Raw genomic sequence first — 26,757 nt, forward strand, 5'->3', positions numbered from 1 at the left:
ACACTCCAAAAGTCCACGTGGAATAATTATACCACAGCCCACAGGAAACCAACCTGACTGCCTTGTATTGATCACGCTCGGAGTTCTGATAAGCCAGTCAACCAACAGCATGGATAACAATAAGAGAAAGAGAGAGAGAGAGAGAGAGAGAGAGAGAGAGAGAGAGAGAGAGAGAGAGAGAGAAAGACAGAGGGTAGAGCCAATGAATTTAAAGCAATGCAAGTTGTCATGTTGCCAATGACACCAAGAATCAGACTTCTCTATCTATTAGGAACACATGGTAACATTTGATTTGTTCTGCTTTTGATTCATTTTCTTCAGCTGGTTCTGCTTCACAACGTGGTGGTTAGAGTAGGTAACAGTGGGTTTGGCTCGTGAGACGTCAGGCTTGATGACAGGACTTGGCCTGTGGGTCGCCACATCCCACCTGCGACGTCCTTTTCCTCCCCCCCACAGAAAAAAACCCCAACGACCTCTGGACTTCGTGGGACACACCACCACTCCACAACACAGCTCAGATACTCAGGCATGCAGCACATTCGAGATGGTCACACTTTCTTTAAAAAAAAAAAGAAAAAAAGAATTGAACTGATTCAGGGATTTAAATCATTGCTGAAAACCATTAGAAGTGTGTATTTAGGAATACTTCAAGCCAACGTGGTCATTTTAAGATGATGGTGTATCATGGTGTGACCTCTGGAGTTTCGACGCGGTATAAATCACACGGAGTAAGATAATTCACGTGCAATAAGACCCCCCTCCCCTCCCTTCCCCGGAGTCTATACTGCCCAAATATTCTTCATATTCATCATTATCATTGCCATGACAAGTATCATACTGTTCAGTTTCACCGTAGTCTTCTTGTAAAGTCTTCAAAGTCTGATGAATATTTTGTGGGTCTTTAGCATTGCAAGTAAATGTATGTGTGTAGACTTTTTTTTTTTTTTTTTTTTTTTTTTATATTTTTGTATCTGTTCATGTGTGCTGTATGTATGCGAGTGTGACACCGCAGTCAAGCACGACTGGTGTCTGTAGGTAGCATCTGAAGTCTCAAGTCCAGGAAAATAGATCTCCACTTCCACTGATTCCACCTTTGTGATTTACAGAGCGCTGTAAAAAACATCAGCTCTGCAGCATAACAACCACAGCCCATCCATTATGTTAACGGCCGCCAGCCCTTGCCTCTGCCCGTTTGGCCGTAACTCACTGTCTCTGGCTACACAATGAATTCTTGTCCCGTTGGTCGGGTTTGATACTTGAACCATTGGTGTGCTTGTTTCCTCGAAACCACTGTGCTTCGTCGAGTCCCGTCTGTTAGCAGGAAGAAGCTTGGAAGAGACACTTAGTGCTTTTATCTTTGTTTCAGTGTGCTGCCTCTCGCTCAACGAACATGTGCTTCATTTAACGTCTTCCCTCGACCTCACTCGGTCCATCCGGAGAGGTGCGACTGCAGCAGAGGAGTGTCCGTTACTTTGACCTGCCTGGCCCCAAAATGGTTGGTAACTGAGAAGTGAACTGGTGCTTTCTAAATCATTTGGAATGGTGTTTATGCTCATAAAAGCCTCTCCCAGAGGCGCTGTCATTGGCAAATACTATACAGTAAGGGCTCATGCCTTTAGGCCAGTCTGTGTGTGTATGTTTGTGCTTAGATGTGAGTTTGTGGCCTTGTTGGTGTATGTTTGTGCTTGCTAGCATGAGTGCAGGTGTGGCATTGGAGAGTAAACATTAATATCAGTATGTCTGTTTGTCTGTATTAGTGATTTTTTTTTTGAGAATATATCTATTTATGTACATATACTGTTATATATAAAGGTGTATGCGTATATGTCTGCGTCTCTGAAGTCTCAGTTTTGGCTCAGACATAGTACTCCTTATCTTTGTTCTTCTTGTTCTTGGAGATCTTGGCAATGCCCAGCGGCTTGTCCTTGGCGCTGCCGTTGGGTTGCGTGGCTGAGTTGCTGATGTAGTTGCGGCTCTCGTCCACGTGGTAGGAGCCTTCATCGCGGTTGCGGTACTTGTACATGGCGTAGAGCAGGATGAGGATGCAGAGGGCGGCTGCTGCCACGATGCCCACCACCATGCCCGTGGTGCTGCTGCTCTCCCGCACCACGTCCTGGGGACCCGGATACCTCACGTCTGGCAGTGGAGAGCGGGCTGGAGGCCGGGAGGAGAGGGGCGCGGATTACAAATCACTTCTTACATTATTGATCGGGATTACATATGAAGATAATGTGAGGAGAGCAAGACGACATAATGCATTATCATGATGAATTGTTGTGCATAATGGCTCATGCTGGCAAGGGAAAGATGTAGCTCAGAGTCAGAGCTGTTATTATCTCATCAGCAGCAAGTGGACTACTTAACATGGTGGTGAGGGTAGAGTCAGAGTACATGTACATATTTCTGAGTACTTATGACATACAAAGGGAGAAGATAGAAGGTAAGAGAGGATGAGGGGAGGGGAAACAGGGGGAACAGAAAACAGATGCAGATGAAGATAGAAAGCTGGGCCTGCAATCCAAAACCAAAGTGGAAATTAAAAATTCATAACTGCCAATGACCAAAAGCAAAGACGAAACCCCCCCCCCCCCAAAAACAAAAACGAGTGAAAGCTTAAGCACATAAAATCCAAGCTTAGAAGAGGCAACATAATGCACGTATCTGTGGATGGTCCTCACCTGAACTGGGGTCACAGGGGTCAATGTCTTCGTCATCGCTTGGACACTCAGCTGATGCCACCAACAAGTCATCTGCTGCCTGTAAAGAGAGAAGACTGAGATGAATAATACATTTAAATGCACAAATAAAGACAGAACAGCCTGTGCTCCACACCCTTTCTGTTTTCCCTACTCGTGAGCACCCAACATTAATCCACTGCCCACCCGCTATCCAGTTAGCTACAAATACTTTGGCTGCTCGGCCCCCAGTAATGGCAGCAAGCCAAAGCTTGAGTATCAAGAAGAGGAGAACAAAGGAGGAGGGAGGAGAGAAACAATGAATCCTGTTTAAATCCACAAGGGGAAAAGTGGTTATCATTTCCTATTCTTTTATCCCGCCCCCAATCTATTCTTCTAGCATTTCTGTCTCTCTGCTTCTTTGTGTTCAGTACTCGCCATCTGATATTGGAAAGTGCTCATATATGATGGAGAATGTGTTCGATGAGGATACAGATACAAATATGTGAATAAAACGAGTTTTCATTGAGTACCCCGGTAAACTCATCAGTGTTTAAAAAAACATCAACCTTCATTAAGAACTCCAGTTCTCCACTTGAAATCTACAAATGCTTGCTCTTCAATGTGCTAGATCAACTGATATCTTAAGAACTACTCTCCTGCCGTGCTTCACCAACTCTCACTGGGAAAGGCGCCCTTTTTCCTCTCCATCCCTGCTCCTCCTGTTGCCATGGCAACTCTAAGTTCAGGCTGTTAAAAATGATGGGGAATAAAAATAAATAAATAAAAAAGGGAGTGTGCATGCAGCTTCAATGGGGACCAGTAGATCGATTTACCTTTCTAGCCAGAATGTGACGAGAGGGTAGACAAGTTGGTGATGGTGAAACATAGATGGATGAATAAAAGGAATTGTATACAGTAAGTGGCCGGATGGTGAGAATGAAAAAGAAAAGAATCCAAGGGAGGGGGAAGAATTCAAAGTGCTGCGGTCTTTACTTAACATTGTGCTAATAAGCGCTGCATATTCATGAACTACTGTTAGCATTGCCTGTCTTAACGCTTTGGCACAGGATCTTTTAATGTGTGTGTGTGAGAGAGTTTTTACCACACAGGGTGCTCAGTGGCGGCACTAAATTAAAATTGGATTGTGATGCATTGCAGTGGATGTAAGTAACCAACAGAAGAAAAAAGAGAGGGGAGAGAAAAGCCGAAGAGACAAGCGCCAAAGGCAGATTACAACCCAACTTAAGGACAATTACAAGCCAATTAAAGTGCTAAGTGATCAGTGGTTTATAGATAAAAATGACAGAAATTCAAACATAGCTTTTTTCTCACCACCTTTTCTGTGAAGGAACATTGACTCTGTGAGTAGTGTAGAAGCAGGCCATTTGTTTAATTAGCTGAAAGAGCCTACGGTGGCCTTGCAAGGTGCTGGTCTTGACAAGTCCACTGTGGTTTAGAGTGGCCTGAAACATACATTAGGTCATTGATGCTTGACTCTGCCCTCTTCACTGCCTTCCTTTCCAATCACTTCTGCCCACTGGGCTGTCAAATGTCTGCCAGAGTGAGCTCAGACTCTGGAATCCAGCCAGTCAATAAACCTCTGTGCCTTTGCCAAGACCCAAATAACACACGAGCCAATCAGTCAGGGGAAAACACATCAGCCGTGACATCTGTCACCGATCAGTGTCGTACCACCATGCTTGATAATCGATCCAAAGACACTCCTGTGCCCTCTAAACATGACGGATTTGATTCCCGTTTCAGCTCGAACAAAAACACATGAGTACATTTTACAAGGTCCCTTCCTCAAATTTGTGACATCACTTCATCAGCTGACTGCCCCACTCGAACAGGAAGGTGCTAATTGGAGTATTGATCTATATATATAGGAATGCGGTGGACAGGAAGAAAACTAGGGACTTGCCAGACACAATTAAAACCAAATCAATAAGCCACAGAAGTTAACAGATGTGCCAGATAGATATAAACCCAAGAAATACATTCAGCCTCACCCCCCTTCTGTCGCTCCCTCTTTGTCTTCTCACAGTCTATCAACGAGACATGCTGACATAATGTTAGATGCATATAAACACCATTTGGAACGGAACAAAAAGATACAGGATGAAAAAGACGGGAAGCGAAGAGGATACAAAAACATATAGCATATGCATGCTTAAAGAGCAAAATCTCTACCTGAGCAGCCGAACAGTGCCAACGGCCGTCCATGCCTCCCTGACTGCCTAGTTCACACATGGTAGCTGCTCTGTGTTCTCACACACTCTTGCAGGAGATTCAGCAGCTACTTTCAGAACTGGAAGTCACTCACATACACGCACAAACAAAACTCTAAAACAGCTGAACATGGTCCACTCGTCTATTTCTATTCAAACACATCGACACAGACACCAAATCACGCTGGAGTTGGAAGGCTGATGGAGAGATCCTGACGAGAGAGGAGAGGAGCAGGCTCCACTACTGCAGATGGAGAGATAGACTCATACAACGCCTGCATTAACAGCCTATCACTGGAGCTCAACCACAGATGGGGAGGGAGGGAGGGAGGGCAGGAGAGGAGAAGGGGAGGGGTGGGTAGAGAGTAAATATGGAAAGACATGGAGGCAGACAGGGGAAGGGAAAGTGAGAGGTAAGCAACAAAGAAAGCGGAGACAGGGAAGAAGAAAAGAGGAGAGGAAAGAGGAGAGTATGACCACAAGATGGATAGTGTCGAGTGGAGAGAGTGAAGCAGGTAGAAGGAAAAAAAACAGGGAAGATTGGAGAGAATGTGAGACACAAGAGCTTGTGGAAGTGTCTGTGTCAGCTGATTCCTGATAGCCAATGGGGTGCCCCTTTGAGCCTCAGACTCTTCTATCAGTGTTCGCATCAAACCCAAGGAGACACACATGAACTCAAGCGCTACAAACGCGCACCTACAGACAGACGCCGAACATCAAATCCAAACTCAAGCCCTGTGACTCAGAGTGTGCCTCTAGCATCAACACTCTCCCTCTCTTTTCCTTGCTGGTGCTGAGCTGTCATGCATTATTAATCGCTTCCACTTTTCAACACAACGTTAAAAAAGAAAAAAAAAAAGAAAAATCAACTCACTGTGGACTTCAGGAGACAGCACTGAAACCATTTTTTCTGCACAAAGCGCTTATGGCAGGGGTAAACCCATGGGGCGACTTAGACGGATCCACATCCACACACACCCAAGCTTGAGGCATGTGCTCTTAATCGCTCAATTATTTTAGCCTGTAGCATCTTAGTAAGACTTCTCCCTCTTGTGATGCAACGTGCTGCAATACAGTCTCATTGTTCTCAATCCACCTGAGTTTTGTGTGTGTGTGCAGTCCGTATTTGTCTCTACACTTTTATGTGTGTGCTGGTTAAGGCCAGGTTGGTTGCCAGGCAACACAAGGCTGCCTCTATAGAGAAGATGTAGGTTTTTATTAAAATTTGATGAAAACACAGAAAAATAATTTGGGAAATCAAAATGAGGAACTTGGACTTACACATATGCGCAAATGCTTACTGCAGTATGTTGAGCATACATGAGGCCTGACCTAGTTCTCACACAGCATTATCGATTCCACTGCACATCTCTGCATATCAGATTTAGCTCTGACATCAATATATCACAAGAGCATGAGCAGTTTGAATAACATATATAGGAAAAGAATGAAAGGTGGAGTGTGAAAAGAGGCTTCTGTGACAGTGGTTTCACTCCATAACGCAATCCACCTGGCTAATATATCCATTATTGATGCCTGAGGCTTAGCTCACAGCTATCAGTGTTCTATTATTTATGTCTGAAACAGCTGGAGGTTGATACACAGAGGAACAAGTCTCCCTAGAAGCCTGGACGGCAGAAAGAAAGTCAGCTGTGGGAATTAGGGCTCGTGATTTCCATGGCAACTTGTGCCACAGAAGAAAAAAAATCAGTGCGGTAGACATTCACTTTTATAACAGGCAAACTGCAGCACATACAGACACAGACAAAAGAGCGGCAGCAGGACTGCAGTGATCTGAACACCAATAATACTCACAAAAAAATCTGCAGAGATGGCATCCTTTAACATTGACATCAACTCTGCAGTTACAGCCCCCAAAGATATGTTTCATTAACAATCATGTGCTTTTGTCCCATTTGCACCAATTTACTAGATGTTTATAATGGAAAAGCAATTACATCCACCATTAGCATAAACATTTATCCTCTGGTAATTTAGTAGGGAGAGATCACTTAGTTGACATTTAATCCGCTTAAGAAATGATGCTGAAGGAGAAAAATGTCAACCTTTTACCCATTAAGTCCACTAAATGTTATCTGAGCAGATAACACTTAAATATAAGAGAATCCAGCATCAGCTCTCGAGAGGTCATTTTTCCATAAACAGAAAAAGAATAAGTGAATTTCACAGCATTGTTTAAGATTTGGTTGGAAGTCTCGGATCAAACACTCACTTATCCCCTTACAGCTTTATACGCTTATAAGGTGAGATAATAATATGGTAATATAATATCATTGATATAGCAACATAAGTGGTTTATACTAGTTGTAATTACTGCTTTTTAAAAATGTTGCGTTTTAACACTTTTTTTAACTTTTCATTGAATTTTTTCTAACTGACTATAACGTGTCCAAGGTTGCAGCCTTAATATCAGCTGGATGAATCTTCTAAATCTTAAAGAAATACATCATTGTTTGCGAAGGTTTAGGCAATCTAGTCTTGTTGCTTTATCAAAATTCTAATTGATATTTGGTTCTCAGTCTCTTTATTAAGATAAAACATCAGATGATGTTAGCGGAGGACTGATTAATCGGTTTCCCTGTTATTGACCAAAAATCTGTATCTGTTTGAGAGACGCACAAAACACGCACAAAACAATATCAGAGCACACATTTTACTGTTTTAAGGAGACTGTTCCATAACGATGTTTGCAAAGATGTTAATTAGTATATTATTCCTTTTAGGAGAACCAGCTTCCTTTGTTATCTTCTTCAGTTTCACCAGGACTAATCTTCGCTATCCAAAACAAACTCAGTTATATGTATGTGGTCATACTACTTGTAATTCATGTGCATTAAAATGAAAAATATGCAATTGTAAAATGCTTGACAAAAATCCATTCAAAACCTTTCAATAGTCTGCTTTTAACTAGAACCTGAGAAGTCATGCCCATCCATGTCCTTGTCCCTATTCTTGATTTTTCATTCAAGTGTTATGTCTAGGCCATTTTTACTTTATAGGAGCAAAGCACTTCATGCTGCACTTCAATTTCCTCATCATATGAAATGAGGCAAAGCATGAATAAACTAGCAGACAATAAAACTCTCCCTCTCCTCCTGCTGTTGTTGAGCCCTTGATAATTGGGGCTGTGTCTGCTAATTCCCTTAACCGAGTTTAAAGAGAAACTTATCAGTACCAATTAACAATTTCTAATTACCCATTGTTACCTCAAAAGATTATGTGTTCAACATCTTAAGATTTGCATTTCATATGCAGATATGACCACACACTGCATGGATTTCATATTTTCTTTGAGGACTGGCACAGAGAAGCTTGAAAATGTTCTCTGACCTGAGGTGTTGCCCCCTGCTTCCTGTTGGTGGCCGTGGTGGTTGTGATGTCACTAATAGAGGGGGCAGAGTCAGAGCGGTTGCCTCCAGCTGCGGCGCTGGACTGTGGGGTGATGGAGGACGACGGCATGTCTCCGACCAGCCGTGCGCTACCGTCCACTCTGATGTGCGGGTGTCCCTCTGCGGCCATGTTGAGGATGCGGAGGCCGTTGTAGTAAAGGCCAGACAGCTGGCCCTGGAACATGGGTGCACCTTGTTCGCCTCCCCCGACCCGCACGGTTGTCTGGCTGTTGAAGATGGTCAGTTGGCGGCCTACATGGACACACGCAAGCGCACGCACACCACACACACCCCAAAACATCAAGAAAAAAGGTGGACAGACACATGCAATACCGTCACACGCACACCACACACACACACACACGCACACACACACACACCGGAGATCACATACGTGCATAGGTACACACACAAGATTGTTTGAGTTTTACACAATCCATCACCCCCAAGGCATGGTGAGAGGATGGGATAGATTGAGCATGGCAGAGCAAACCGAAGCCGTGGAGAACTGTGGAGGAGACTGAGGGAGATAAGAGTGAGGGCGGAGAAAGGAGAAGAGGGGTGATGAGACTGAGAAGTCAAGGAACAGAATGAGGAGAATAAGACAGTGGATAAGAGGAGTCATAGAGCCCTGAGAAGACAGGGCTGACAGATGGTTGCTATGGTGATGGCTGTGGCACATTATATTTGAAGGAGCAGCAGACAAGCAGACAGAGAGATCTAAAAAAAACTGTTGTCACAGCCCTATAAAGCATGCACAGGTTATAAGCTCTAGCACTGCTCACTGTTAAAGGGACTAGAGGCTAATTTAAGTAACTCAGCTTTAGTTTAGGAGGAAAAATTACATTTTTTTTTGTTCAAAAAGCATTGCTCTTTTAGTCATTTCAAATTTACAATTTAAATTAATCATAATACTTTCCATGTGCTTTAATTTGATTTCAATTTTTTTTTCAAAATATAATCTTTAGTGAATGCTTTATTATTTACAATTTGATGATGAACATTATTTACCAGTCTTAATAAAGCATCTTTTATCAGTACTTCTTTTCTATTTTCTGCTTTATTCACATTTAAATCTCCATCGTCCCTTTAACCTGATATTATCAGATACACACTAACATGATACGTTCACAGGCACTACAGTTTACACAGTATTACACACTACAGCTGCCCAACTTTTAAAATACTTAGTTATGGATTTAGATTTTTAGATGTTAGTTGATGGTGCACAATATAGTATAACTGTCTTCAAATTGTATTTTAAAGCTCAAAGTTTTAAGGAATTTTAATCAGGGTTTTTACCTTTGTCGAGTAGCCAATCGTCAACTACTCGACCGAGCCGATAGGGGATTCGCTGTCTGGCGATGGCCAGGCGCTCGCTATCAATGCTGCCTTTAATTTAGAGATGAAAACACAGTAGTAATTACGCACATACAGGAGCTGGATACAAAAAGAACAGCAATGAAAAGAAAGTAATGGTCTGCTCATCGATAGCATGTTACTGTGTTAAGGTAAACTTGGTGTTCCAAGAGAAGAGGAGTCTCATTCACTACGATTCAAGTGAGCGGACTCTTACTCTCTGTTCATTGGGTTTAATTTAAAGAAACATTTCAGGGGTTAACATCTGCAACAGCACAGGGAAATAATGTTACAGCTGCCACATGACTGACTGAGTTTAGAGTTACAGACAGGAAGAACCCTCACACACACCTCACAACAACTAGCATTTAGCATTTTAGCTTCCAGATACCTAAAGCTTTCTAGTGTTAAAGACTAGCTAAGATTACCTCTTTAAATATAAAAACAAACAAAAATAAAAACAAAGACTGTATTCAACAAAATACATTTTTTTCCTTTTCTTATTTTTTCTCTCTAGTTAAACATTTATCTCCAAACATCTTTTTAAATTATTATTTTTCCCCAAAAAATGCACCGTTATTATTTTCTTTTATGAAAAAAAAACCTTGAATCAACTATTTTCATAATTTACCTTTAACACTATTTAACAGGCCTAACATAGCTATCTAGTATACTTGCTAATCTAATAACTACTCCTTTTATGGTTTAAAAAGTCATGTTTCATTTCAGATCACACATATTTCATTTAAAAACACAACATAACACAGTTTCAGCTACATAGCGTAACCTCAGTGTTTGTAAAGAAACATTTAAAGGAACACAGATGTGGTTCAATAATCAGGAGGAAGTGGGTTGATTTGGTCTTATATGTAGTAAGGTCTGCCTCGGGTCGGGCAGTGCTGTGTTGGGTCAGTAGGCAGGGCCTACCTGAGGGATACCGCTCTATCACCGGCAGGTCGTCCAGCTGGAGGGTTGCATTGCCACCGCTACGGGTGAACCGAATTATGTGGTATTTCCCATCGTTGACAAACTTGGAGCTTTCCTCAATGTTGATATCATCAGTGCCAACATTAAACACCACCCTAATGTTGCCCTTGTCCTGAGGAGGAGAAAGGACAATGTTTCATTAGATTCAGGCTCGTTTGAAAGAGATGTGTTATCCTTACCTCTTTCAGATCTATTGCATTGATAATATTGACATATTATGTGAAGGAGTGTTTTTTTTGTGTTAACTGGTATTTTTGGCCAAGACTCTTGTAAGGGGGATAATGAGTATGTCAAATTATTTTAAGTTTTCAAGTGGGCACATCTAGAGCATGAAAACGGATGTGCCTCTCCTCCTGACTGACCTAGTTTAACTTGTATCATCATGATAAATTCAGCTCTTTTGTTTGGCCTTATTTCATGATTCATGATGTAATTAACCACACAAAAAGCTGATATGATTCAAAACAGCAGGTACACAATAATGTTCAGCCTCAGATTAAACTATGGCTTTTTGCTTTTTAAAAACACCGTGAAGCTATCTAACCACAGAGATGAAGCAAGATGGAGCAATTCATTATGCAAGCGTAAAAAAAGAATGCCCCTCCATATGGAAAACATTTCACAAATTGAAGGACATTTTAGAGAGCAAAATAGTTTCATTTAGAACCATTTATGATACGTTATTTATTTGAAAACCACTCTATGTAACAATGCCACTTATGACCACATGGGGGCACACAGATCCGCTGTGATGACGAAACAGAGACGGTCCGGCATGACTTGTAATACCACTTAAGGCTGAATTATGGTTCTGCGTTAAATCAACGCAGAGCCTACGCCGTAGGGTACGCGGCTACGTGGAACTCTCTCCGTAGCCTACGCCGTAGCCTGACGTGCACCTCCCAAAAAATGTAACTATGCGCGTTCCCGTTCGTAGTAGTGAACTTTCAGTGCTCTTTTCTTCGTGTGTGTGTGATTTTTTTTTTTTTTGGGTTGTTTTGGTTTTTTGCACAATAGTTGTCCTTATCTCTTTGATTCACTGTGACCGGAAAAGCCGGAAGCTAAACAAAGTATCAACTAGCGCTCTCTGGGGGTACTGCACCGCGGAGAAATGGAGTGACGGAAAAGTCCGAAGGGTTCACGACAACGTCACGGCAACGGCAACGGCAACGGCAACGGCAACGGCGTAGGCCCTGCGTTGATTTAACGCAGCACACAGCAGCACACAGCAGTGTCTTCTGCCAAGAAAAGACACGTTAACTCTATTGTGATATGCTGCCCCCATGTGGTTGGAAGGGGTATTGCTAAATAGAATGGCTTTAATGTTTGCAAACAGATTTATTTAAAACTGCAACAATTTTAAATAAAATATGGGGAAAGCAGAGCTCCTATAGCACCACCACTCAAAACAGAAACATTTAATTATGATGTACATGAATATTACTATAGGAACTACACTTAGCTTTGTTTCTTTGGTCAGAACACCCTGCAACATTGACAACTCAGACAGAACTCTGTCAATGCACTATACTGGTTACCTTTTAATCAGAGTAATCCAACACTGCTGCTGTAGTCATTTACCATCAAAGGCTAATGTTAACATTTAGTTACAGAACTAAGCAAGCCAAACCGACTTTAGCCTAGCCTCGACAGTTTCATAGGAGGCATATTGTGATCTTTTTCCAATATGTTGACACACATTCCTGAAGTTTTTAAAAAAAGTCTTTGACATGCTTTGGCGAAAATACCAGAGATACAGAAGAAAAGCTTGTTTTTCACCCATGTCTAAGCTGCAGTCGTGCCGCTCGTCTCTCCACATAAACATGATCTGGGTCTGTGATGCCAGAGTACGTTGCAAATGGGAACACCTAACTGAAAGGGACATTTTCAGACATAGATTGCCTCAAAGAAACTGCCATTTATATTGTGCTATTTGAAGAGTTCTTGAGTTGGCACTGCCTTCAAACACCCAAATAAATAGTCTCAGTCTCCCAAAAAAGGGAATAGCTTTAATAATGCCTCATCTTTAATGTCAACAGATTGTTTTGTAGAAGATGACAACTTATTTTTTGTTTTTATAGTTTTCAATTAAAGTAAACCTCTGACATCACAATCAATATTAACTTCGTAATAATCATTTCTGCTACTTGATAGGGTGATGTCATTATGTGTGTGACTGCACAGCTTTTTTAACCCTTGTCACTTGTCCCACAAATTAAGATATTGCTAATTTTGACTGGCTCTGTGTTTCATAAGTCAGCACTTAATTAAGAGACCAACAGGGGCTCATATCCAATGGCTGTGACAGGTACAGCCTTTAGTACTGGCATTGTCTTTCACGTGCATATGTCAGCTGAATGCAGGTCAAACGGTCAAAGACGAACCAAATACTGCAGTCTCATAGAAAAATATATAGATGTCAGTGGAAATTAGAGCAACCAAGACAAGCAACTACAATGAAGACTTTTAAGCTACCTACAGTTTAAGTAGCTGTCTTATTTGCTTGAGTTACTTGTTCTTTTTCACACAGAGAAGAATATTATATGTAGCCACACAGTATTTTTGAGTCTGACAGGGAGCATGTAACTGAAAAAGAAACAAGCTATTTCTGGGTGCATTCCTGCTGACACTGATAAACAGTAATCAGACAGGTACGGTAATAGCAGCTAAAATAGTCACTATTTACCAAGTGTGCAGCTTTCTAAATCAGAAAAATCAAATCAAATCATGTCAGCAAATTTACACTTAACTTTCCTTAGTCATTTTTCTAGCCTCAGGAAAGAAAATAAAAAAAGTTGTGACAATTTAAAAACAGCAGCCTCTGTTAAAGATTTGCTTTTAATTGCCAATGTGGAGATTTGTTGAAGAGAATAAAAAGCATTTATTTAAGTATAAAAAATGCACAAGCTAATTACTTCTAATTACAACACTTGAAAACATTTCCCAGTGTCTTTTCAATTTTGACACCGAAGTTGAGTTTGAAAAGCAAGACTTGGCTTTTATGATGGCCATCGGTCATCTGCTACCATGAACCCCAAGATAACAAACGAAATTAAAGCTGCAAGCAGCGATGAACGGGCCCTCGCACCCTTGTGCACGTTCAGGCTGCAGTGGAAGCGCTTGTATGACTTGCATGTAGATTCTTCAGGTCTGGACATTTAGCGGATGACACCAGCCACGACTCTCTATATCAAACCATTGAAAAGTTATGGCAGAAAGTAGGAACTATCAGATATCGACCAATCAGATGAAGGGGCGGGGCTAATTTGCACCAATTATGTTCAAGGACTCAAAACCGAGTCCGATGACACCACCCACGAGTCTTTATGTCAAACCATTTAAAAGTTATGGCAGAAAGTAGGAACTATCAAATATGGACCAATCAGATGAAGGGGGGCACGCTTTTTGGTGTCTAGCGTCGCCACGGTAACACTTTTGACTGAGAAAAGTAATGTGCATCGTCGCAGGATCGACACGCACATTTTGATGTATAACACACCTGGGTGCACGTTACGGTTCGGGCCGCATTAACGGCCGAAGAAACGGCATAAATTGCGCCAAAGTTACACGATTAATTGAAAATGGCCGACTTCCTGTTCGGTTTCGGCCAAGAGACTTTTCTTTAAGTTGCGACATGATACAGGTGTGTACCGATTTTCGTGCATGTACGTCACACCGTATTGTGGGGCTTGAGGCACGAAGTTTTCTAGGGGGCGCTGTTGAGCCATTAGGCCACGCCCATTAATGCAAACCATTAAATATCAAATTTTTGGCCAGGCCTGGCTTGCATATAAAATTTGGTGACTTTTGGGGCACGTTTAGGGGGGCAAAAAGGCCCTCATTTTGTCGGAAAAAAGGAAAAAAAAAAAAAAAAAACGAGAAAAAAAACGAGAACGAGAAAAATTCCTACAGATACAATAGGGCCTTAATAAGGCCCTAATAAGGTCCTTAAGGTATTATTCTGTTACTATTGTAAACTATTAAGTATATTTATATTTTTAGTTAGACATTAGAATAAATTGTGACCAGTTACTGGTCAGCAGCTCACCCTATTCCTAATATTTGGCTAAGAACTACGAAGCAGTCGCAACATACCCTGATAGTTTAGTGTTCCTTAATACAAATTAAATGAAATAATATTCACCACTTCCTACAGCGGAAAAAAACAGCTATTATTTGCTTAAGTGAATTTAGTGTTGGAGCTCTATTCAACGTCCTTGTGTATAATTTCAAGCGACTGCCGTTAAAGTCCATGTCCATGGCTGTTATGGCTGGAAACACGTGAAGCTTTATGAGAGCTCTTTGGTACATGGTTGATTCATGAGGCCATCCAATCACTCCGTCAGTTATAAATACATGACTGAATGGAGCTCTGTTGTTTTCATTGTTCCGGTTCCCACATAATGAGCTAATAAGTAGTAGAACCCATTAAGCCCTTCAATTACCAACAGTGGCTGAGAAGAGTAATGCAATTAATGAACCAAGTAATGTATATCAAGCAATGCGTGTAGGGCAGCTGTACAATAACAAGACATAATGAGATTATTTTTGAGACTTGTATAATGATTTTGTGAAATTACATATACATATTAACATTAATTCAATTGCAAATATTGCAATATTATCACACTTGTGAAAAAAAGAAATATTGAGTATTATTCATCTGTGTAGTTTTTACCATCGCTATATGGTGTTTAATGTGAATAATAATAATAGAAATAATAATAATAATATTAATAATAATAATAATAATAATAATAATAATAATAATAATAATAATGTGAAATTCAGGTACTGGTCAAATGACAGCACTAACAAGTGATACTACTCACTCTGAGAATGAGTATGCACACATTTACAATTTTTAGATAAAAACATAAAACACATGTTCTTTGTTTCTGTGTACTCACAACTTGAAGTTGAAGGTAGTCTCCCAGGCCAGAGGCACTGTCCACTCGGAGCAGAATTGCATGTTTCTGTTGAGTGCTGAAGCCAAGGGCAAGCCGGTCTGCTCTGGTACTGGGACGTTCATTAGGGGGCCACGTGTAAACCACCACTCCTCCATCGCGGCCAAAGATATACGTGGTCCCAGCTGGGCCAAACAGATTAAAAAAAACAACATGTCAGTTTTGCCTTTTTGCATGGTACCTCTGTATATTTAAAAAAAAAGAAAAAAAGTTCAATATAGAGTTGGCACAAAACTATGATACATTTTTAAATGCCACAGCTTACTGGCCTTTCATGTTCTGATCATTCCTCCTACATAGTTGAAAAAAGTCTGTGTTTTACAAATTACTTCACACTACTGGGGGAGGCTGCAATGACTCATTTGCTGACTCATAACAAAAAGAAAAGAAAACATTTATGTATTTCACTTCCAACCAAAGCTGCAGAGGATAAATCAGAGTTTAAAGAACAAAGTATAGAGAAGATTTCATTTCATGTGGAACAGCAGAGGCCCAGATTGAAATAGCCTATTGGGAGGTAGAGTCTCTGTTATTTCAGAAGCAGGTGAGAGGGCCCTCCTGTGGTGGATCTCATAATCACACTCGAAGAAACCTAATTATCAAAGTACATTAGTTTCATATATTTGCAGTTCCAGACAAGGATCAAGTTATGATTTGCTGGGTTTCAACATTTTAGAAGTGTTTATGGAGAGGGTTTATGTTTTTAAATGAAAATGGGCGCGTATGTACATTATGTCCAGAGCTTCTAAAAATACATATTCAAAGTAAATAAAAAATATTGGAGGAAATATTTCCTTTACTATGAGCAGGTACCAGGGTGACAAATAAACCTCTGTAACATCCAAATGAGAGAGAATAAAGGGAAAGACTCACCGTCATTGCACAGCGGCCCAGCATACGACGTCATGCTGCAGTCGCAGGTGAAACCCTCCCATTGCTGCAAACAGACTCCTTGATTTGAGCAGGAGTCTTCTTGACATGTGGTGCTGGGACCTGCAGTGACACACGAGGTGGGAGGTGGGGAATAAAACACACTTTTTTTGGTCTACAGCCCAGTGTTTTCGCAACATCCGGGCGGGAAAGTGTGCTTATCTTTAGACCACATTTCTCTAAAGCATTTTGCATTTGAAGCAGTAAACTGTTGTTTCATAATATCACGATTATCAGCAATAGTGAGACAGGGAATGTTTCTTAACAAAGAGACGATGCTAAATTACAGATATAAAAGAAAGGAAGCTAGACTAAAGTGTTATTAGATGCAAAGAGCCAAATAATGAGAACGTGCAGGTGGTGAGACTGGATGAGTGGGACAAGGACAGGAGTTTAACATGAAATGTAATCACGTTTAAAGGCCTTCAATTCATATACTCTTTTTTCATGAGTCTGTCACCCTTCTCTCTCTGCCTTGTGCTAAAACCACACAGGAGGAGAATGACAAAGATCTAAACTTAGTTCTCCTTCACTGCAAGTCTAACATGAGGCATGGGGGAAAAGGTGTGAAATGATTCACCAATGGAGTATTGAAGTTTGGGAGTCAGTTGGAGGAGGATGGACAGCAAACTCAAAGACAAGCAGTGGTAATATCTCTAATGTGATGGAATCACTATGGTGGCTAGGAGAGGATAAATCAACTCTGACCTTTGACTCTGGATCACTGGGATCCAAACAACACTGGACACCACTTGGTAGTTTCAATAGACTTCAACACACACACATACATTTTCTCACCCTCAACCATGTGTGTCACATGCTCACACAGAGCGATATACCTTGCAAGTCAGCTTTCATCAATGTAACTTTTGTCAGCCAAACAAAAAAGCAAACAAGCAAATTAAAGTTAGATGGTTAGTTAATGCACACAGATGCCTGTGAACTGCTGAAAGAGTGGAACAACCAGAGAACATAATGAGGACACGAAGCAAAGAAAGAGTTAACATTACATCTAACTGACTGAGAGCTGGGTTAGTGGGTTATCCTAACAAGAGAGCATGAGTAAAATGAAAACTGAAAGAAAAAGCAGTAGACATGAAGGGTGGAGCAGAGCTACTGCTGTGTTTGCGCCTCACCTTCACAACCTCTCTCCACCTGTCCTATGGTTGCCAAGGCATCAGCCAAAAGGTCTGGGAGCCGGCCATTTAGATCAACTGTTGCTAGGCAACCCTGAAATCCCTCACGGGAGTGGACCAGCTTAGGTAGTTCTCGGTACATCTCTTTGGAAACACCCCCAATGTAGAGATCACCTGTCAAACAGCAACAAAATGTACTGAAGTTTCATGAGCCGTCGGTTAATGCATTAAAGACTCTCTCTATTTAATAAAATTTCACATAATCCCGCATTTATCTAACCAGCAGCACAAAACCCAAAAATATTCATTTAGCAGTGATATGGCACCAGAAGCTATCTGGCATTGAATAGCTGGCAATTTTAGTAGATAAATTAAAACAATAAATCAATTATGCATGCTTTTACCCATTAATTTTCCAACGGGAAATATGTTTAATTGGTTTTTTAATGAGAATCACACCATAAAATAGATAGTACTCTCATGTCAGTATGTGCAACTATTGCCGGAAGACATTTAACTGACTTTTCTACAAATACCAGAATCAGAGGGGCACAGGAAGTGTGGCTCTGTCCAGAGGCAGATAAAAACCTCGTCTAAATGCAGTACCCAGAAATTATGGTTTTATATACCCCACTTATGGAATAAAAACGTGTACTGATTAAAAAACAAGATAGAAGGTGTTAATAAGTGAACTTTTTATATTTTGTGTTTTTCCCAAGGGCCACACTTTTTCTTTAAAGATGTAATCCATAACTATAACAAGGATTTATAAGAAAAAAACAACTATTTAAAAACTATTTAGAAAAAATATTTAATTGCTTTTGTAAATTAACTTAGAATGAAGTATTTATATCTTTGTTCAATGGGTCCTTCTTATGGGCAAACAGGTAAATCAAAAAGTGAAAACATAAAGAGGCAAAACAATTAGTGATCGACGAAAGCAAGAATAATCACTGCTGTGGCTTTTCACAGATAGAAATCGCTGATAAAGAAAGTCTTTGGAAGGATGCCGAAATTCCCTGTTTTCTACTTCTAATATAGATGCAAGATAGCAGATGGGCTGCATTTGAGATGGTTTCTATCTCCAACATGACCGCTACGTAGTTTTTACATACAGTAAACCTAATAATCATTTCAGGACAAAAAAATTGCTGGTTTTTTTAACTGTCAAAAAAGATCTCCTGTAAGATGTATGAGGTGTTTGAAGTGAATACTGAATATACAAATCTCAGCTCAGAGCTCTTCGAAATGCTTCAAAATAGCATTGAAATTGATGTTTTGCTGCCTGCATTTTGTTCATACCCTTTAAGTCAAGGTTCTTGGCACCCATCGTGGTCTGTGTGGTAACTTTGGTATCAATCTTGACTGTGTGGAGGTTGTTACTGTCCCGGGAAATGTGAACATTATGCCAGTGGTTATCATTAAGAGGACTGTTCGAGTTGCCTTTGATCAGGTGTGCTCCATTGCCCAGGTCAGAGATATAATGAAGGTAACTGGGTGAAAAACAAGAAAACGAGAGTGGAGGGGGTTAAAACAAGTGAACAAAGGGAAGGAAAATTTAATTAAACTTGTAATGAAGAACAACACAGGGTCATACACCTCAGGGTACTATTATCTGTCTTGTAAAAGCTTAATTACTCGACTAGAAAAAGACCCGCCCAGCTGGTGCATTTTTAATATACATTTAGCAATCTATTTCATCCTTATAGTCAAGAAATGTCCTTTTTTCCCATTATCAAGGGCAAACTAAAACATAAATCTCACCATAAGAAAGTCAGATCCATAGCAATTTGTACAAGAAAATATCATCATAAACACAGATAACGTAATATTGTCTCATTTATTATATTCATATACTTAATCATGTTATATAATCTGAGGAAACTGCACAAACTTGTGGCTGTTATGTTAATATAACACACCATTTCTTATCCAGCTCACCCTTTAACCAGCTCTACGACTATGAAGTCATTGCCATCGCCTCTGTTGAAGAGAATAAGACCGTCGGGGGATGTCGTCTTGAACTGCATGAAGAGATGCATGGAGTAGTAGGCCTGGAGCGTGGGCAGTGTAACAAAACTGGAGCGGGAGCGGAAGGTGATGGGGTCAGACACAATGCTCTTATAACCAATAACGGCATTGAGCTCGCAATAGTCGATGTCGCCGTTCTTGCACAGGTCAATGTAGGGCATGCCGTTCAGTGTCAGGCCCTGAAGGTGGCCGATGAAATTGGAGGGCACAGCAGGCATGAAACGCTTCTCCGTAACGATACCCGTCTCCACATTGTGGAACTCCAGCTGGGTGTGGTCTCCCGCCATCTGACCTGGTGGCGGGGGTAAACTTCAGAGGTGAGGACTATGAACAGATACGTTTTAACGGGAATTGTTGCAAACTAAAGCCAATACTTATCCTAACACAAGAGACACTAGTACTAGAATTATTACATTCACTTACATAGGTACAGATGTTCTCTAAAAAAAAGAACCCCTCCATTTTGATAAGTTAATGTTAAATATATCAACCATTTCAAATGTTTTAACACAGAATAAAAGGGGATGCCAACACACAAAATAAAGACCTGGGAGAGAAAATCATAAATTAGGTTGCTATGTTACCTTCAACGGGCTGCAGGTCATCCACGGTGAGTTTGAGGCTCTTGCCACGCCGGACTACTCTCACCGTGTGCCACTCATTATCATTGAGGCCTGACCCAGCAAAGATGGTTTCTGGACCTTTACCTACACATAGTCCAGAGCACCATTAACAAAATGCACAAAGAGGTCCAGAGAGACAGAAAGAAAAGAGAGGCAGAAGAAGGAAAAGCAGAGAGCCAGTATGCTCAATAAAAATTTGAAGACAGAAGCAGAAGAAATGGAAGCTAGTAGAAGGAGGGACAGGGACCATACATAACCCGGGGAGACAACCACCTTTGTGTCAATTCACACAGACAGACAAAAACAGACAGGCTTGTTTCAGACAAAACAGAGAGATACACGATTTGACAGCCAGACAGAAGGATTAACATAAACAAATGTTATATGTGCCTACAATGGAGACCTTGAGTCACAACAGGCCCACACTGAAAGAATTCATCTGTGGGCAAAGCATGCCGTCATGACAACCCACACATCCACAAATTGCACATTGGTAGTCCCTTGACTGCCCCAAACCCTCCAACCTACACACATATACCAGCTTGAGTGTATATGAGTATGAAATTGTTCTACAGGAATGCAATACTGTGTTGAGCCACATGGTGGCACCAGACACACAGAGGAGAATTGTAGCGCTGTCCAAGGTGCTGACGTGCGGCAGCATTGAAAGAAGCAGTGGTGGTGTCCTCGAATGATGTCTCACTCTTTCTCTGCCCATCTACCATCTCATATCTTCACACACTTGACTGCACACGTTTGACAGGCTGACAGTGTCCCCTCGCTCCAACTCCTACAAGCACCCCTCCAACCTTGAACATAACACCCAACCCCTCCTGACACACACGAATCCCCCTGCCTTCTCCAAAGCTCTTTTGGCTTCAGGACTGTGACTGAGTCTGCTTACAGTGACCTATAGGAGGTAATGATGGGGGGGGGGAGGTGGGAAGTAAACTGACCCGAACACATTCTGCTGCAGAAAATGTCAAGCATGTCTACATCAATCATGAAGGCAGGGAGGCAAACACACAGACAGACAGACACACGGAAACAAAGGTAGACAGGTAAAAAAAAGATGCTGACACAGAAGCTTAATTAAACAAATATGAGCGGTCAATCAAAATGGATATGGCTACGTGAAATGCTCGAGTGTGCATTCGCACAGCTAAAAGAGTGTGTTGTGCATTAAGAGAGGACACAGGCTTCCCCTGAGGAGACTCAGCTGTGCTCTGGGCATGAACAGCTCATCCTGTTACCATGGATCACTGCCCAGTACTGAGTAAGGGAGAGAATATGTGCATGCTTGTGTGAGTTTATGAGTATGTGTGTTTTCACACATGTAACTCAATACTCAAAGAATGAGCTGACGAGAGAAGACAACAACAATCCACCTATTTTGGATCAGTGTTAAAGGAGCATCCTGCACAGTGAATTGAGACTAATGGCGAGCTACTAGACTGCCTGCACTCTGTCAGGTTGAACCAAAGACAGCAAGAAAAAACAGCTTAAATGGAAAGACAAGAGAGGCCGGGTACTGCTGTGCAAACACAAACCAAAGCAAATAATATAAGCTACTGAGGATTATAACAGGAGGATAATGAAAACAAAGTGACAAAAAGCAATTCATATTTCATTAGCTCCAAATAACAAATGGCTTTTCTGAGGGATAAGCCTCAAATCTCTGCAATGCCAAGGCTTTTATTTGACTGCTGAGTGGACTGTTTCAGTGGCGCCTGGCTGTTAAATACATTTTTCTTCCCCTTTGAATATGATATGTATAATTTATTGTATGCACAGTGTGCTAGAAAAGTAGCTGCCTACTGAAATGTTCAGACAACTGGTCTAAAATTGGCCAGCAGACATGCGGAACAGGAACAGGAACAGCAACGGTGCTGTGTGGCTAGTAGAGTTTCTATAGCAACGGCAGTCGTCCATTTCACCACCTCTCTGCCGTCAGAGAATTCGCCTCTCTCTGTCTCACTGCGTTTCGCTGTGGTCGTGACAGAGAGAAATTCCACGTGAGGGAATTAAACTTCATCAGGGATTCGGCTTCACTCACAGTTGCACAAACAGAAAACACACACATCACACAGGAAAACACACCCAGAAAACACAGATGGGGAATGAAAAGAAGACAGAATGCATAAGTGCTCATTCGCGCTAAAAAAACCAAGGGAAGGAATCACAGCCCAAAAAAACTCTCATGTACAGTTTAGAGATGAATAACAAGAAAGCAAACGCTGGGATGAAGGTGCAAGATAGACAGACGAAGGGGAAACAAGTAATTAGCCTGCATCTCTAAGCTGAATTCATCCACCTGCTACCTCTTTATGCATCTCTGGCTCTTCTTTCTTAACACGTCTAATACAATTTAAAAACATCCTCTCATTTCTTTTTACTTGCTCTACCTTCCACCCCCCCCCCCCCCCCCCCCATCATCCTCTCTTCCATCTATCCGTCTTTGCTAAAATGGCTGACCTGGAAAACCCTGACCCTCAGCAAAAATTGCTCCTTTCCTGCAGTGTGGCTGAACATGCAGACACTAACAAACATGTGTGTAACTCCCATTTCCAACACACACACACACACACACACACACACACACACACACACACACACACACACACACACACACACACACACACACACACACACACACACACACACCTGCACAGAGACGCATAGTGGGAAGATATGTTGAATAAAAGATCAAGATAACATGGAGTAACATGATAAAGGTAGTGAAAAATAGACACATTAAAAGCAGTTATTACAGTCCACACGCACGCGCACATACACACCGAGGAGGAAGAGGAAGGGAGGGGGAGTTAGGTGAGATGGAGGATCACTTACTGGCTGTACAGTTTATCCTGATACAGTCTGGAGGGAGAGCAGAGCAGAGGGTTAATGCTGCACACGTAGACATACTATCCACGCCCTGGGGACGCACACATCGACACACCGTGCACGTACTGTACATGTGCAAACATGCGTGCACACACTGCTGAGAAAACACACTCTCTCCTCTGTCAGAGAGCCGTTAGACGGACTTTGTATTTTCCTATAACAGTGTGCTGCAAATGCAATTTTAAAAGAGAAAAATCTGGATGTTTAATGTGACTACTTTAAAGACAGCTGTGTGTCACAACCTGATCAAGGCGCCTACTTGCTGCTCTAGCCTGAGCGACACTTTCAGTCACCAATCGACAGCAATGGGAGACTGAGATGGGTTGTGCGCTGTCAAGTGACAACGAACACATCCCAATGATTTAGTCGCTCACCCAGAGCACAAATCTCTGAAAATGTTTGGAAAATTCAGCCTGTTTTACCCACGGTGCCTCGGTGTGTCATGTGGCGTCAACCACAGAAAGGACGTAGCTGCAGACAACCAGAGACCAACACATGCACCCCTCTGTAAAGAAGTGTGTTAACGTGTGAATGTGTCTGAATTCATGTAAGAGTGTGCGACTGTGAAAGAGTGAGGCTGAACGTGAACAATCAAACAGCTGGTGTTATGTGTGGAGTAAACAGTTTGAATGTGCTTGTACAGATTGTGAGTCTTTGCATTGATTATTGAAAATGTTGGGGATGCACAGGTCTGCTGGGAGTAAGCAGAGAATGCAGCTTGAGGCTTTACCCTCTGTTCAACACAAAAACCTACAACCGTCTATGTTTGCATGTGCATGCATAGATAATCTGTATGTGCACAAAACAAGTGCTAAAATGTATGTACCAAAGTCAGTAAATCCCTGCCTTGAAAATGCAGATTGACTTTAAGTACACAAGAATTATCCTGGAGAAAAAGTTTAAGTGTTATTTTACAAGAAAGACAAAAATTATTCATGTACATTTTTGTCATTTCTAGGCAACAAATAGCCAGGACGCCAGTATCAGTAGCTTTCCCCTGACAGCTAATGAAAAAAATGTTTGTAATTATACATTTTTGAGTGCATTGGTGTACCTAGGTTGACAGTGAGTCGAACACGGCCCCCATCCAGTTCCAGACGAAGGGTGTCGGCGGAGTTACGGGATGTGGTTGCCATTAGGATGCCATAGGCCCGCTGGGAGCGAAAGCGTAGCGAGACGTCCTCTGCCTCAGTGTGCATCGCCACAGGCAACTGCACCTTCATAAACTTACTGCCATCGTAAGAGAGGATGGTGGCATCTATACAATAAGCACAGAGAAAGACAGATGGGAAAGGGAGAGCAGAGGAAAGGAGAAATGGAGAGAAAGGCAGAGGAAGATGGTGGAAGAGAGAGAGGTGGGTAGAAATAGAAAAAAAAAAGAAGGAAGATTGACAGGGAAGAAAACATGTGAGGTGGGAGAAAATAAAACTACTTTGACAATGAGTGAATCAGATTCCGACATGACAAAGTACAGGGAGGCACCTTGTTCACTGCTATGACATGTTGCGACTCAAAACCTTCTTCCTACGAAAATATCTCATCATCTTCCGCCCCTAATTCATCATCACTCCCTCGCCTCAGAGAAGAGGGTGCAAAAATAGCCGCAGCTGGTTGGCGGGCTCTGTTTTTCGGTTAAATCAGAATGCACGGTGGTGAGTGTGTTAGCCACTGTCGCTGACATCCCAGGCCCTGGAGTCATAATGTAACAAGCTCAGGTGATCCCACTTTAATGCCTTTGCATACTCATTTACATTTTCATAATCTTCTCTCCTTGCCACCTGCTGGGGCCAATCCCCAACCTGCTAAACTGTTTACCTCAGAGAACCCTGTTTTTATTGGCCAATTACATACAGAACTAAACACACTCTCTATGCCTCTGTCTTTATCTGTCCTTTCTTCCCTTTTTCCTCTATCTCCCCACACAATACTTTCGTTTTTGCTCACCCTGTTTCTGTGGGAGACAGTTAAAGCCGAGGCAAATACAAGAGAACAGGAAGGGAGAAAGGCGTCATGAATACTGATGAGCTGAGAAGGAGGGAAATAGAGAGATAGTGCGTGTGTGTGTGTGTGTGTGTGTGCATGTCAGAATAAGTGAGTGAATTTAAGTGTGAACAGAGGAGGGTTTAGTAAAGTGAGAAAGGGGGGAGAAAATAAGGACAGAGCACGAGAAGAGAGAAAAGGAAGGAGAGGCAGCAAAGCTCTTGGCTAAAATGCAAATGAACCCTCATTAACTTGAGGAAAAAAGAAGGTGGTTGGCCTGTTATATCACAGATAACATAACTAACAGCGTCGCATACACCCGCTCAGGCGCACACACGTGCATGCATCTTTGATAAGTGAGACAGCTGACTAAATTTTCCCCACCGCAGCACCTGACTCACTACCAGGCAAACAGAGGTTGGTGAGCTGGTGAGAAGGAAGTACGCAAGCTTCATAGTGTCAAGAGAAGACAAAGAAAATGACAGCACGCTGCCTCTGCCATGATTTGATTCCTGTTGACTTCACCACAAAGACAATAACTGCAGAAGAAGTAAAGGGGGAGGTCAAAAGGATGAGATCATTCTTTATATTTTTTTCTGCGGCCAATGACATCATTGAAAGATCAAGACTAGCATTTATCTCTGAATCTTTTTTAACTGTATTATCCTGTCTATGTACTTGGATATAATCTCTGTGGTTCCAACTAAATATGGACAATAGCCTGCAAAGGTTTCAGGCTTTAAAGGTTAAGTGAATATGCCTTCAAAAGCAATAAAAAATTAGTTTTTAAATTCATTAATAATTTCATTCAAAGTAAACAGAAAAAATATAATATTGTAATACTTAAGGTGGCAACATGCTGTCAGCTGTGTCAGTTCTCATTTGGAAATTTTAATATTCGGATGTAGAAGGACTTTTTCCACATTTTTTTAAATGTAAGAATTGGATTTCTTGGTGGAAAAGACTTGAGTTGAAGCCAGTATGGGATTTCCTTCCAATTAGGACTCAATAGGGAATGATTTCAACACATCAATGGCTCCACTTGACTTGAACTGCCACAAGGTACCAAGTCATTTAATTTTGTCCAGTAATTATTATAGTTCCATGTATCCACATCTGTCTCTTGCACTAGCGAGAGATGGTGGAATTGGTGCTGGTAGAATTGAATGATCATTTATTATTTATTAGAGCTCAAAAAGAACATTTTTGTCCATTCAGGTTTCTCGTATCACTTTCCTTCTCCACCCATCTCCATATATGATTATTTCTGCCTGACAACATTGTGACACTTAACACTTAACACATAAATAAATAAAACAAATAAATTGGAAGAAAAAATATCAACAAACGTCAACCCAGCAAATTTTCTGATTGAATTAAGGAAGCCAGTTTCAAAATTTTACAAAGAAATATATTATCCCTTAATCTCTATAAACTGTAAAATAAAATGTACAATGTCACCTCACACGAATAGAAGATTTTCAAACACAGAAACTTCAGAAGTTAACTCAATCCATCAAT

At 41.4% G+C, this 26,757-nt stretch overlaps 1 protein-coding gene across 15 annotated transcripts in view; it reads right to left on the reverse strand.

Annotated features, from left to right (window-relative positions):
- Positions 1–563: 563 nt before the first annotated feature.
- nrxn1a (neurexin 1a) overlaps positions 564–26,757 on the reverse strand; it is a 65,220-nt gene continuing 39,026 nt past the window's right edge. For 3 of the 15 annotated variants that reach the window (XM_061707773.1, XM_061707774.1, XM_061707772.1), the window contains 14 exons: positions 24,311–24,514; positions 23,203–23,229; positions 20,314–20,436; positions 19,640–20,021; positions 19,001–19,191; positions 17,699–17,872; positions 17,402–17,428; positions 16,506–16,625; positions 15,576–15,757; positions 10,606–10,777; positions 9,622–9,711; positions 8,261–8,571; positions 2,679–2,757; positions 564–2,154 (listed from right to left, as the gene is read on the reverse strand). In XM_061707773.1, the coding sequence (XP_061563757.1) occupies positions 1,856–2,154; positions 2,679–2,757; positions 8,261–8,571; positions 9,622–9,711; positions 10,606–10,777; positions 15,576–15,757; positions 16,506–16,625; positions 17,402–17,428; positions 17,699–17,872; positions 19,001–19,191; positions 19,640–20,021; positions 20,314–20,436; positions 23,203–23,229; positions 24,311–24,514 (2,381 nt within the window). In that variant the 3' untranslated portion in view covers positions 564–1,855. Of the gene's footprint in view, positions 2,155–2,678; positions 2,758–8,260; positions 8,572–9,621; positions 9,712–10,605; positions 10,778–15,575; positions 15,758–16,505; positions 16,626–17,401; positions 17,429–17,698; positions 17,873–19,000; positions 19,192–19,639; positions 20,022–20,313; positions 20,437–23,202; positions 23,230–24,310; positions 24,515–26,757 lie in introns of those variants that run through there. The other 12 variants (XM_061707778.1, XM_061707779.1, XM_061707776.1 and 9 more) reach the window with 7 other exon arrangements.

Source organism: Cololabis saira, chromosome 19, assembly GCF_033807715.1.
Source record: "Cololabis saira isolate AMF1-May2022 chromosome 19, fColSai1.1, whole genome shotgun sequence".
Lineage (NCBI taxonomy): Eukaryota > Metazoa > Chordata > Actinopteri > Beloniformes > Belonidae > Cololabis > Cololabis saira.